This window comes from Pipistrellus kuhlii, unplaced genomic scaffold (genome assembly GCF_014108245.1).
Source record: "Pipistrellus kuhlii isolate mPipKuh1 unplaced genomic scaffold, mPipKuh1.p scaffold_m20_p_101, whole genome shotgun sequence".
Lineage (NCBI taxonomy): Eukaryota > Metazoa > Chordata > Mammalia > Chiroptera > Vespertilionidae > Pipistrellus > Pipistrellus kuhlii.
In genome coordinates, this window is record NW_023425407.1 from 597,146 (window position 1) to 610,314 (window position 13,169).

Below are 13,169 nucleotides of genomic sequence, written 5' to 3' on the forward strand. Positions count from 1 at the left end.
TTGTTTGAAGTGTTTGTTCAAGTCTTTTGCTCAGTTTTTAATTACTCATAGAATGAGTTAGGAAGTGTTCCTTCCTCTTCAATTTTTAAGAAGAGTTTGAGAAGGATTGGAGTTAATTCTTTAAATGTTTGGTAGAAGTAATCAATAATGCTATCTGATGCTGGACTTTTCTTCGTTGGGAGATTTGTAATTACTGATCCAATCTCTTGGCTTGTTATAGGCCTTTTTAGATTTTCTCTTTCTTCTGCAGTCAGTTTTGGAAATTTGTCTATCTTGTCTAGCTTATCTAATTTGTTGGCATATAATTGTTCATAGCATTTTTTCAAATTCCTTTTTAATTCTCTAAGATTGGTAGTAATGCCTCACATTTTATTTCTGATTTTAATTACATGTGTCCATCATTTTTTTTCTTCCTCAGTCTAGCTAAGGTTTGATTTTGTTGATATTTTCAAAGAAATAGCTTTGGTTTCATTGATTCTCTCTGTATTTCTATTCTTTATTTCATTTATTGATACTATCTCTGTCCAACCTTTATTATTTCTTTCCTTCTGCTAGCTTTGTGTTTGGTTTGCTTTTCTTTTTTCTAGTTCCTTAAGATACGTAATTAAGATATTGATTTTGAGATTTCTATCCTTTTTAAACATAGGTGTTTTCGGCTACAAATTTCCCTCATAGTATAGCTTTTGCTGAATCTCTTAAGTTTTGGTATGTTGTATTTTTGTTTTTATTTTCACAAAGTATATGCTAATTTTCCTTGTGATTTCTCTTTTGACACATTGGATGTTTAAGATTGTGTTTCATTTTCACATATTTGTGAACTTTCTTTTTTTCCTGTATTTGATTTCTAGTTTCATTGTGATTGGAAAAGATACTTTGTCTGATTTCAGTTATGAAATTTATTGAGACTTGCTTTGGTCTGTCCTGAGGAATGTTCCATGTATATTTGAGAAGAATGTGTTCTGCTGTTGGTTTGTGGAGTGTCCCCCACCTTCCCCCCTCTGTTTTTCTCCATATATGTATATATCTTGTTAGGTCTCTTGGTTCAAGTCTTTTATGTCTTTATTGATCATCTCTAAATGTTCTATCCATTATTGAAAGTAGGTATTAAAGTCTTAAGTATTATTATAGAACTATCCAAATGTGTCAATGTTTATTTCCTATTTTTGTTTGATACTCTGTTGTTTGATGAATATATGTTAATAATTGTTAATCTATTTATGAATTGACACTTTTATCAACATAATGTCCTTTGTCTCTTGTAACACTTTTTAAGTCTATTTTGTCTGATATGAATACAGCTACATAGCTCTCTTGGTTTTGGTTTCTATTTACATATCTTCCTTTATCCTTTTACTTTAAACCTGCTTGTGTCTTTGGATCTGAGGTAATTCTTTTGTAAATAGCATATAGTTGGACCATGTTTTCTGAATCCTCATCTGGTTTTTAAATAAAGTTTTATTGGAACTCAGCCACAGCCCATTTGCTTCTATATGTTTGTGGCTATTTTTGTGCTGCGGCGGTGGCAGTGTTGGGTCCTGCAGCAGAGGCAGTGTGGCTTATGAAGCTTGAAACGGCGACTGGTTCTTGACAGAAGTTTGCCAGCCCCTGGTCTGATGCTCCCTTACAGTCTCCTGGTGGAGTAGCTCCATGGCCCGGGCAGCAGCACCTGGTGAGATTTGTCACCAAATATGTGGCCTTTTCTGTCTCCTCTGAAACGAGCTGTTCTGAGAGCAGCTCTGAGCCTCTCCCAGAGCTCACCTGGCTGATGGGAAGACCAGGCTTCTGCCCCTGAAGCTCCAATTACAGGCAGTTTGGAATGTGACCCCGTGGGAGCTTCGGGGTGGCCAGCTCTCCTGGTTTGCCTGGGACTGAGGCAGTTCGTGGGACACAAGATTTTTAGTTCTAAAATCTGAAACCAGGACAAGTTGGCCACCCTTTCTGGCTGCCCAGAGCCTCACCTATGTGCCCCCCACCCCCAGTACCATTTAGGGAAACCCCCAGCTATGCAAAGCGGCGGCGGCTGGCCGGCCCCAGTGGCTTGGCCTCCCCACGGCCCCTGCAGCGCTCAGCCAGTGACATCAACCTGAAAGGTGAGGTGCAGCCGGAAGCCTCCCCTGGACCCTCGCTGCGCAGCCTCCCCCACCAGCTGCTGCTCCAGCGGCTGCAGGAGGAGAAAGACAAAGACCGGGACCATGATGGTGACAAAGAGAATGACGTCGATGGCACTGAAGCAGGCAGGGGCAGCCAGAGCAACATCAGGTAGGAGGGTATGGGAGGCCCTGGTGAGGTCTGGGTGGATGGGTACCAGGGCCCAAGCTGGGAGGAGCCAGCATAGCGCGAGGGGGGGCGGGAGCCACCTTGGACAGGTCAGCCAATCCCTCTGTGCTTGGGGTTCTCATCAGTAAGGTAGGACTACTCCTACCTAAGTCGTTTTCGTCTGGGAGCCTTCTGAACCTGGTGAGAGACCCCTATGAGAAGGCCCTGGCCTGCAGTGCCCCCAGCCGCTGCTGGTGAAAGCATTTCTCCTGCCTGCACCTCCAGGGCAGGAACCATCGTTCCTTTTTTTTTTTAATCCTCATTGGAGGGCATATTTTTATTGATTTTAGAGAAAAAGGAAGGGAGATAGAGGAAAACATCGATGTGAGAGAGAAGCATTGATGGGTTGCCTGCAACCTTTGGTGTTCGGGAAGATGCTCCAACCATCTGAGCCAGCCACACTGGCCAGGGCAGGAGCCATTGTTCTAGCTTCTCAGTTTTCCCAGAGCAGGTTGTAGGGAAGGTGCTGGGGAGACACTGTTGAGTGTGTCACACAAACAGCTGTTTTCACAGTGACAGCTGGGTTCCATTGTCTAGCTTAACCTTGACCCTGCACAAGGTTGTTCTCTGTCAGTGCCATTTTACGGATGAGGGTCCTGACACTCAGGTGGGGTGGGTGATTTGTCCAAAATCACAGAGCTAGGAAGCACGTAGATCTAATTCCCAAACTTCCTAAGCTTGTGCTCAGCAGAGGGCGTGGGGTGCAGCAGGAGCTTATAAAACCCACTTTATCACCTGTCATTCTCCCTGCTCGTGTAGCCTTGATTTGTGATGCCTGCTCTGTCTGTGTCCTTGCCCAGACTCCAAGGCTGCCTGTCCTGCCCCAAGTCATCTCAGTTCTCCCTGAAGCATTTGCATGTCCCGTGGTTTTTTTTTAAAGGTGGGACAGTCCGGTGGCTAAAACGGGTGGGGAATGTCCAGCCCACAGGCTGTATAAGGCCTGAGAAATCATTTGGTCTGGCCCTGCCACGGCATTGGGGTGAGTTAATGAGATGTTTGACCAAGTACAGCAGGCTAATTTTTAAGTTGGTCATTTTGTATGGCCTGCAAATGATGTTATAAACATCCAAATGGTTCTTGGCAGAAAGAAAGTTCCCCATCCCTGGGCTGGAGGAACAAACTCTGGCTGGTTACGTTTTGCAGAGGGTTGTTCCTGCTTGGAGCTGTGTGGATGCCCTGCTTTCATTGATCTTCTGTGTGTTCCTCGCCTTTTAACAAACACAAAAGCAAGACCTGCTATGTGTGGGACACCAGCAAACTGCTTTGTGTGGGACCCCAGAATTATTAGTGTTATTTTTCTACAAACATTTAGCTGGTGCCTAGGGTGTTGGAAGTGGTGGAAGCCAATAGCAGGAAGGTCTTGGGAGGACAGTGACAGCTGAGGCCCAGGGCTAAGAAGCAGTGAGGTGGGCAGGGATCCAAGTAAAGGGGCTGCCCTGAGTGGCCAGAAGGGGCTGAAGAAGTTTGGTGAACCTGAAGGGAAGAGGGTCTTTGTGTGTGTGTGTGGGGTGTCACCTTTGGTCCAAGGAGAGAAAGTGGCTTTTGAGCTGAGATGGGGTGGGGCGGGTGGGGGAGGGAGGTGGTGGCTCCCCTGGCGCCCCAGGTTGGCAGAGCCTGGAAGGGAGCCCCTAGCCCCGGAGAGATCGCACCTGCATCACAGGGCAGAGGAGAGGGGGTTGTGGCTGAGAGACAGTAGCAAGGGCTGGAATAGCATGATTAGAATATTGAGGTGTTAAAAACGCCACCGTACACAGAGGAGGGAAAGGAAGGTACCCATGTGTGTGGCTGGGCTGTGACTACTTCTCAGTCCCAGAGAGCTCCCACTACTGGTTGAGGATGTGGACCCGGCCTGCCTAGGTTCTAGGGAGCCAGTGTAGGCTTTTGAACAGGACAAAGGTGGAGGAGCCGGGCTTCACGCTCAGTGCCCAGCGGGGGACAGCAGTCCGCGAGTGTGCATGGGCCTCAGGGCAGTATCCAAAGAGTATTGGACCCAGGTGGAGGGGGATTAAGGCGCACGATGCATGGCAGCCAACGGTCAGAGTGTGAGGAGGCCAAGGCCAAAGCAGCGGGTAGGAGCGGGGTGGGGGCCGGAGGGGGCGCAGACCCGCGGGGCCAGGGGGGAAGGGGGAGCGCCTGTGGCTGGGAGGTAACCTTCATAGCGCCCAGCCCGCCCTAGCTCCCACCTGGCCGCTCCTGCTGGTCCCGCCGCCCCTTCCCCGCTCTCCTCGGCCCGACCTTCCGCCCTCCGCCCTCCGCGCACCGCAGTCCCCTCGCTCTGGTCTCCCCGTGGGGGCGCGCGAGGGGCCGCGGAGAGCGGGGGAGGGCCGGCCGCCGCCGCCCGCAGAGGGAGGAGCCGCGCGGGGAGGCGGGGCGCGGAGCAGCGGCATGGAGCGAGCCCGGCGCGCCCGGGAGCGCAGCCCCGCGGCCCCCGAGCCCTGAGCGGGCGCGGCTCGTGCGCTGGCGGGAGCGGGCCGGGCGCGGCGGCGCGGCCCATGGAGCGGCCCCGGGCCGGGCCCCCGGCGGGCGGGCGGGCGGCGGCGGGCGGCGGGCGGCGGGCGCTGCGGCGGCGGCTGCGGTGAGGCCGGCGGCGGGGCCGGGCCGCGCGCCATGGAGGCCCCGGGCGCCGGCTTCGCGTGCCCGCTGCCCCCCGGGATCGCGTCCGTCACCTACGTGTTCGTCTACAGCCCGAGCGGGCCCGGCGGCCCCGGCGGCCCCGGCCCCGCGCCCGGCCCCGGCACGGCGCCCCCCGCGCCCCCCGCGCCGCCGCCCCGCGGCCCGAAGCGGAAACTTTACAGCGCTGTCCCCGGCCGCAAGTTCATCGCCGTGAAGGCGCACAGCCCGCAGGGCGAGGGCGAGATCCCGCTGCACCGCGGCGAGGCCGTGAAGGGTGAGGGGCGCGGGGGGCGGGGTCGGTGCCCCGCGGTCTGGAGGGGCTGATGCCATTTTGGGGTCTCCCTGGGCACTGGAGCCACGGCGCTCATTATGGGATGCATCTGCCACGGGGGACCCCTGTGTCGCCGTGAAGGGCTCCGTGTCCGGGAGGGGTCTGTGTGCATGGGGTTCCTGTCCCTCCATCGCGATGGGTTCCTCTAGTCGTGGGGTGTTCTGGTCACAGGGGCTGGTGTCATTGGGGTTCTCTGTGTTCCAAGGACCCCATCCCATTACAGACTCCCTGTGGTTATGGGGTTTCGTGTCACTTCTGGGACTTCTTGCCTGGGAACCCTTGTGCTCTGTGGGGAACCTGTGCCCGGTGGGTGATGTCTGTGACAATTATGTGGGTGTCTGTGTATGAGGAGGGTTTCTGGCACGGGGCTTCCTCTGTTCTGGGGAACCCTGTGCCACGACGGGCTTCTCTCAGTCTGGGGTTCTCTGCCATCATCGGGGCCCTGTCTTCGTGGGTGCCCTATGCCAGGGGAGCCTGGGGAGGAAACAGTCCTGAGGGTCAGCCTGCCTGGTCCATCTGTGGCCCAATCCCCTGGCCAAAGCAGTGACCCTGCACTCTGGTCAGTGACCCTGGGGTGGTGACAGCAAGGATGGAATGGGAGGAGAGGGGTCACCTGGTGGCCCCTGCCTCAGCCGCCTGTCCCCGCGAGTGTGTCCATCTGTGTCTCTCTGTCCCCCACATGCCTGTCCTGTGCTGTGCCCATCTGTTCGTTTTTCTTCCGCGTGGATCCCGAAATCTTTCCAGGGAAAACGCCAGGAGGATGAAGGAAGGGGAGGGAGGAAGGGTGATGGGTGGGTGGGAGAACCTGAGCCTGAGGTGGTGGTGGGGGCGGTGGGGGAGGTGTGGGTCCCTGTGGCCCTGCTCTGCCTGACAGCCTTTCTGGCCTCTGTCCCCCCAGTGCTCAGCATTGGGGAGGGCGGTTTCTGGGAGGGGACCGTGAAAGGCCGCACGGGCTGGTTCCCGGCCGACTGCGTGGAGGAGGTGCAGATGAGACAGTATGACACACGGCATGGTGAGTGACCCCCACGTCCCCTGGGCTGCTTCCTCGGTCCCCTGTGGCCTTTCTCAGAGCTGAATACATGTGGACATTCAGGGAAAAGTTGAGGGAAAACTCAAACACACATTCAACATGGATGCAAACTTGTGTGCACAGCAGACACATGGCACACACACACCCTGCACATACCTACAGACACTTCACGGTAGTGGAGGCATACGTGCTGTGCCCACAGGACATACATGTATGAACATGCACCTGTGTGGTCCCACATGTGCCCCCCAGTGACCATATAACTACCCAGCCCTAACAGAAATACTGGGTGCTTGGAGTGCATGGTTCCTGCGTGGCTGGCAGACAAGGAATGAGGTCATTGTGAGGAGGGAGACGTCTTTCCAAAGTGGACAGATTGTCCAGGTGGGCAGGGCAGGGAGGCCTGGATCCGCCAAGAGGAAATGAGGCCAGTTGGGCCTAGAGGGGCCGTTGTGGGTGCCCTGCAGCCAGGCAGGCTGAGGGTAGCAGGTGGGATAGTCTTGGCCTCCAGGAAGGACCCCTCTGGGCACGGTGATCCGAGGCCCTTTGGAGGCCCCAGGCCAGGGCAGCTGCACAGCTAGGGAATCAATAGCCTTGCAAGGAGCACTCAGAGGGCCCAGGAGGCTCCCAGACCCACGAGCATTCTTTCTGGCTTGGAGAGACCTCTCCTGAGTGGTGGCCGGTGGTGATCACCATGGTATCTCTGGACCCAGGGCTCAGGGCTCTTTTGTCTGCACAGGGCTTGGGCTCTGGTGGCTGTGTCCTCTTAACCTGGGTTGAGAATTTCCCAAGGGAAGTCTACCCCGAGGTAGCCTGGACTCCTGCCGCTTGTGGACTGTGGCCTCTGACCTGCTCCTGAGCAGGTGCCTTCTGTTTGTTCGGCTCTTCCTTGCCTTGCCCTCATGGCTCTCCAGGTGGCTGGGAGTGTGGCAGGGATGTGACCCTCTATTGTGTGCCTGTGGGGGGTAGGTGGGGCAGCTCTTTCAGTGAGGAAAGCTTTCAGAGTTTGGGGCCTGGGTGCAAACCTGATGGGGAGGAGAGAGGGAGGAGGGGGCCTCCAGTTGTGTTGAGTTTGGAGTGGTCTGTGCTCTCCCATGGGTGAGCAGTGAGGGCTCTGGTTTGAGAACTGTGTGGCTCCAGGACAGTTGGACTTAAGGCTGAGGCTGGGGAGGGTGGGAGGGAGGTCTGGACTGGAGCTGGAATTTGAGGATAGCATATATTTATTAGGTGTTTATTGGCATGGGTTGGATCTTGTCTTGGGAGCTGGGATCACAGAGGCTGGCTCTCTGGCTGGAGAAGAGCAGGCAGCGCAGTGGCTTCACGTTTGTGTGTAGCTGATACGCAGTGTTAACACAAGATGCTCCCGGGGTTGCCTGAGGAGTCAGGGCTTTGAAGCAGAGGTGTTTGAGCTGAGCCTTGAAGGATGACCAGGAGTCCTCTGGATGGTCAGCTGATGGTGGTGGGAGCAGAGCCCGTCTGTGTGTACTGGCATCTGGCATGCTCTGAGCAGCGTCCTGGTGCTGGCTGTGGTTTCAAGCACTTCATATATAGAAACCGGTTCACTTGTCCCAGCAGGTCCTGGAGGGGGGACAGTGGATGTTGGTCCCTTTCTAGGAGGCCTGTTCCATGGCCTGAGGAGCAGCCTCGTTTGCAGGCAGTGGCTGCAGGGTCTGTGCTGTGGCCTGCACAGTTCATGGGCCCTGGGTGGGTGATACCCGAAGTGTGCAGTGAGGGGTGGCAGGGTTGGAGTGGGGATGTGAGGCCCTTTAGGTGGCTGTGTCTCCAGGGGGAGGACAGTGGACTGGAGTTTGTGGCAGGGTGGCAGGAGGAGATGGGGTGCTATCTTGAGTATGCAGGTCACTCAAGGTTAATGTGAGGACCAGGCAGGGCAGTTGGAGGTGGGTGAGGAGGTGGGTGGGGTGGGCTGAAGTCTTGGGAAGGGAGAGAGCACACAGTACCCTGCTGCAGGAACTGTTGGCCTCTGGGCAACTACAGGGCTCCTAGATGAGATAGCTGCGGGGTTTGTCACCCAAAGGAATGTCAGAAGGTACCTGGGCAGACGGGAGCATTCCTGGGTGGGCAGAGGGAGAGAGGCCTGTGGAGTCTGCCTGCTGGGAGGGGCGGAGTAACTCTGTCCTCCATGCAGGCCGGGCCTGCCAGCGCTCTGGGCAGAGTCTGATCTGGGACCCAAGGTTGGGTTGTGCCAGAGGCCAGAGGCAGCCCAGGAATGGGAACCTGCTTCCAACAGGCCCAGATCCAAAGAAAGATCTGTTTCTGAGATTGGAGTAGGGACAGAGAGAGACTTAGAGGCCAAGAAGGGGACACCATGCCAATACATGGGGGCTAGGCTGATGCCAGGAGTCAGCAGAGGGGGTGCCTCCTGCAGCCACTGAGCTGTGACAGGGAGAAGGTGAGGTGAAGCCCTGTCTGTTCAGAGGCTGATTTGTAGGACACCTGGAAGGCTGTGGCTCTGGCAGCCGTCTCCCCTTCCTCCCTTCCTCTCTCCCTCCTCTCCCTCCCTTCCCAGTACTTGGGAGGGGGGTGGTCATGCTGTGTGTTTTCACTTTTGCTGGCTTCTGCTATGTGTCTGATTAATGAAACTGGAAAATGAATTTGTGTTATATAATAAATACAATTTGGTTGACAAAGTCTAAAAATGGGAGGCTAGTGAACTGTGAATTTGGGTCCTTTTACAGACAGGCATGAGGGACATGTCTAAAGTTGGGTCAATGTGAGAAGGGTGTGGTGGAGGCAAGGAGAAGCAGTGATGAGGCCTGGCCTGCTCTGGCCTTGGAATGCAGGATGGTGAGTGCATGGTGTCCGAGGGGGTCTCCGTCAGGATGGGCAGTGTGTGCAAGGAGGGGAGAAAAGAACAGATCAGTGCTTGGGAGGATGCCAGGGTGATAAACCTAGGGGCCCCACAGGGTGAATTTCCCTTCTCTATATGGAGAGCCTAGAAGGGGACCATCGAGTACTGAACATCAGACAAGTGCTTGCCTATACTTGCCTTGACATGTGCATTAAGAGGGGCTCTTTCTTCTCTGTGTTCTCTACTCTTATATCCTTTATCCTTTGACTCACCCATTCATCCTGCCATCTCTATTCATCTGTCAACCCACCCAGATCACCCAGTGCCCCCAACCCTCCTTCCTTTCATTCATCCACCCATTTTTCCATTCATCCATCCATCTCTCCACTTGTTTATTCATTTATCCATTCATCTATCCATCTGTTTATTCGTCAACCCATTTGTCCATCCATCATTCATCTGTCCATTAATCCATCCACCCTCTCGTCCATCTGTTCATCCATTCATCTACCCATCCTTCCATCCATCCACCAATCTAGTTATCCCCTGTCCATCAAACCACTCAGTCCACCTACCCATTTGTTTATGCATCGGTTACCCTTTGACTCCTCCACCCATCCCTCCTGCTTTCTGTCCCTTCCTTCCATCTATTTCTTGTTCCATCCCTCCTTTCCTCTATCCATCATATACTCATTCGTCCACCTACCCACTCAGTTGTTCACTCATCTATCCTTCTAGTTATCAAGGTGCTAGGATCACAGAAATAAATGAGAGCTCACAATTAGTGGAAAAGATAGGTCATCAAAAATCATAGGGCCCTAGCTGGTTTGGCCCAGTGGATAGATCATCAGTCTGCAGACTGAAGGCTCCCAGTTTTGATTCTGGCCAAGGGCACATACCCGGGTTGTGGGCTCAATCCCCAGTGTGGGGCATGCAGGAGGCAGCCGATCAGTGATTCTCAATCATAATGATGTTCAGTCTCTTTCTCCCTCTCCCTTCCTCCTTGAAATAAATAAAAACACATTTTAAAAAATCATAGGTTCTCATTTGATCTCATTTCCTATCCTGAGTGCCTGCCTCCGGGAAACCTTTACCCATGCAATCCATGGTCGCTGCCTCATGGCCTGTGCTTTTGCTCAACTGTCTGTTCCTGGGGAGGCCTTGAGGTGACCACCCACCCATCCATCCATCTTTACATCCATCTCTCCCTCCATCACCCTAGAACCGTGAACTTTCTCTGTAATCCATTCCTGCATCCTCTTAACATTTATCAGCATTTGACATGTTATGTATATATGTATTTCTTGTCTGCTCTCTCTCTTCGAAAGAATTGTAAACTCTGCTGTATTCTCAGAGGCCTAAAACAAAGAGTTACTGGTGCACAGCAGGCGTTCAATAAATACTTGTTGAATGAGCAAATTAATCTTGAGAAATACTAAAATGATAGAGAATGAGGGAGGAGTTGAGGGATGAAAGGTGAGTGGCAGTGGAACCATCTGGGGGAACAACTTGGAGACAGAGGTGAGAGGTGGTTTGGAAGCAGAGAATCTGGTTCATGGGCAGCTGGAGAAGTGAGCCTGGAGTAGGGTTTGCAGGGGATCATGGAGGCCGGGATGGGGCAGTAGCTGTGAGGGACGCCGAGATCAAGAGTATAGGTGGGACAAAACTCTGTGATGTAGTGACATCAGGGAAGGGACCAGCTCCCACATCTGGACTTGGTGTGCACTCAGAGGCTGGACCTGGAGCAAGGGACCCCATGAGATTGAGCATCAGTGGGCTGTGTGAGGGGTTCAGTTAAGACACAGTGCCGTTTCCATGGCAGTGCATGTGGGCATGTAGCATTACATAGGCACATGACTGGACACACACAGAGACATGCATATGCATAAGCACATGTGAGCACAGCACTTAGATGTGATTATGGGCCACACGCATGTGCCTCACACATGAACATTTTTGCTGGTAGCTCCGGGCTCCGGTTCTCTGTGGATGGCCCTGGCCTTGTCCAGTCTGCCATGTGCATGGCGGAGAGATGACCCACAGCCCCTGCCCTGTTCTGAAACCTGATCCCAGAGGCCAGAATTTCCCACATGGTCCCCTCTGACCTTGATTTTGCCTCCCTCCCCCACTTTCATGTGGCACAACCAGGCCAGGGGGTGTGGGCAGAGGCTGGTGACCACTGTGGTTGAGGGGCTGTTCAGGCCACTTGGAGGATATGACCCTCCTTCAGCAACTGAAACTCCCCTCAGAAACCCGGGAGGACCGGACGAAGCGACTTTTCCGCCACTACACAGTGGGCTCCTACGACAGCCTCACCTCTCACAGGTATCGCAGGCAGGTGGGCAGGTGGGCAGGTGGGCACGCATGTGAGTGGGACGTCAAATGTAAAGGGAGGCTGAAAGCTGGCCGGAGAGGCCTGGGTGAAGAGGAAGGAGGAGGGAGCGGTGGTGCCCAGCCCCTTGTCTTCTGCCCTCCCAGGTCAGTCCAAGGGCAACCCCCCAGGGTGGGTCCTGCCTGAGGGAACCTTTTTGGGGCATGCGTGAGAGTCAGCTTGGCAAGTGTGTTAGGCCTCTCCTCACCCCATCCCTGCTTTCCTCCACCAGCGATTATGTCATTGATGACAAGGTGGCCATCCTGCAGAAACGGGACCACGAGGGTTTTGGTTTTGTGCTTCGGGGAGCCAAAGGTAATGAAGGGTTGGGGACTGGGGTGTCAGGCTGGCAGGGTCTGCTGACTGTTTGGGGCTTCTGTTCTGCCCCTCTGCTCTCCTCCCTGCCCCTGCTCCTGCCCCTGGTGTCACCCCGTTCCCTATCCAGCCCCCCCGCCCCCTTGACCCTCTGCTGTGACTGTACTCTCCGTCTGGATGTCTCAGTACAGGGCAGGGACTCCTCCTCCTTGTGGACGTCCAAGATTGCTGCTCTAGTGTGCCGGACCCAGTGGGGGCCTCTCTGGGGGGAGTGAGAGGGGAGTTCCTCAGAGCGATGCACCCTGGATTCCCGAATTGGCTCTTGTCCTGGGTGGTGCCTACCCACCGCCCAGCCCAGGGCGCTCTGCCTGGTTTCATCTGTTGAGCGGGTTGCACCACTCTTGGGCTGTTGCTGTGTGACAGCCGCCTCCACCTGGACACACTAGTGAAGCCCCTCCCTAACGCCCCGCCCACCCCTGCAGCAGAGACCCCCATCGAGGAGTTCACCCCCACACCGGCCTTCCCTGCACTTCAGTACCTCGAGTCTGTGGATGTGGAGGGCGTGGCCTGGAGGGCTGGGCTGCGCACGGGAGACTTCCTCATCGAGGTGAGGCTCATCCTTACCTGTGCATCTAGGTGGGTGCTGACCTCTGAGCTCTGAGGAGGACACACCTGGACCCCACCCACCCACCTACCTGTCTGTCCCAGGTGAACGGGGTGAACGTGGTGAAGGTTGGACACAAGCAGGTGGTGGCGCTGATCCGCCAGGGCGGGAACCGTCTCGTCATGAAGGTTGTGTCGGTGACAAGGAAGCCCGAAGAAGACGGGGCTCGGCGCAGAGGTGAGGAGTCAGGCTTCAGATCTCTGTGCCCCGACTCTCCCCTCTGGCTCCTGACCTTAGACCTTTGACCCCAGACCCATGTTTCTCTGCCCATTCCCTGACCCCAGACTACTGACATCAAATGTCTGAACCCAAGTGAAATGCCCCATTTGTGAATTTGGTGCTTTCCCAGTCCTTGCTATTAGACTGGCCTCCTGGCCTCCAGACTGTAACCCCTGACCACAGGCTGCCCTCCTCAGATCCCCGCCCTCTGCTTCCTGGCATCCCCCAGCCCCTGGTGTGGAAGAGCCCTCCTTTCCTGCACTGCCAGCAGCTGCCTGGAGGCCGGGGTTGCCATAGCAACTGTGAGGTTGACGCTGCCTTCCGCTCATTGTCGGAGGGAAGGGGGAGGTGGCACCTGAGGGAAGAGGAAGAGCGTCTTCTCCCTGCGTGATGTCGCGGTTCAGCCTGGGCCTAGGAGGCTTTGTTGGCCGGGCCCAGCCCAGGCCCTGCCTTGGCTGACCACACCAGAGTCCTCTGAAGGGCAGCGGCCTCCAGGACCTG

At 54.9% G+C, this 13,169-nt stretch overlaps 1 protein-coding gene across 4 annotated transcripts in view; it reads left to right on the forward strand.

Annotated features, from left to right (window-relative positions):
- The window catches only part of SHANK3 (SH3 and multiple ankyrin repeat domains 3), a 48,572-nt gene that overhangs the window by 10,552 nt on the left and 24,851 nt on the right, over positions 1 to 13,169 (forward strand). For all 4 annotated transcript variants that reach the window (XM_036430149.2, XM_036430148.1, XM_036430151.2 and 1 more), the window contains 7 exons: positions 1,980 to 2,259; positions 5,001 to 5,203; positions 6,159 to 6,272; positions 11,349 to 11,424; positions 11,703 to 11,785; positions 12,268 to 12,392; positions 12,494 to 12,626. In XM_036430149.2, coding sequence (XP_036286042.1) covers positions 1,980 to 2,259; positions 5,001 to 5,203; positions 6,159 to 6,272; positions 11,349 to 11,424; positions 11,703 to 11,785; positions 12,268 to 12,392; positions 12,494 to 12,626 — 1,014 coding nt within the window. The remainder of the gene's footprint in view (positions 1 to 1,979; positions 2,260 to 5,000; positions 5,204 to 6,158; positions 6,273 to 11,348; positions 11,425 to 11,702; positions 11,786 to 12,267; positions 12,393 to 12,493; positions 12,627 to 13,169) is intronic.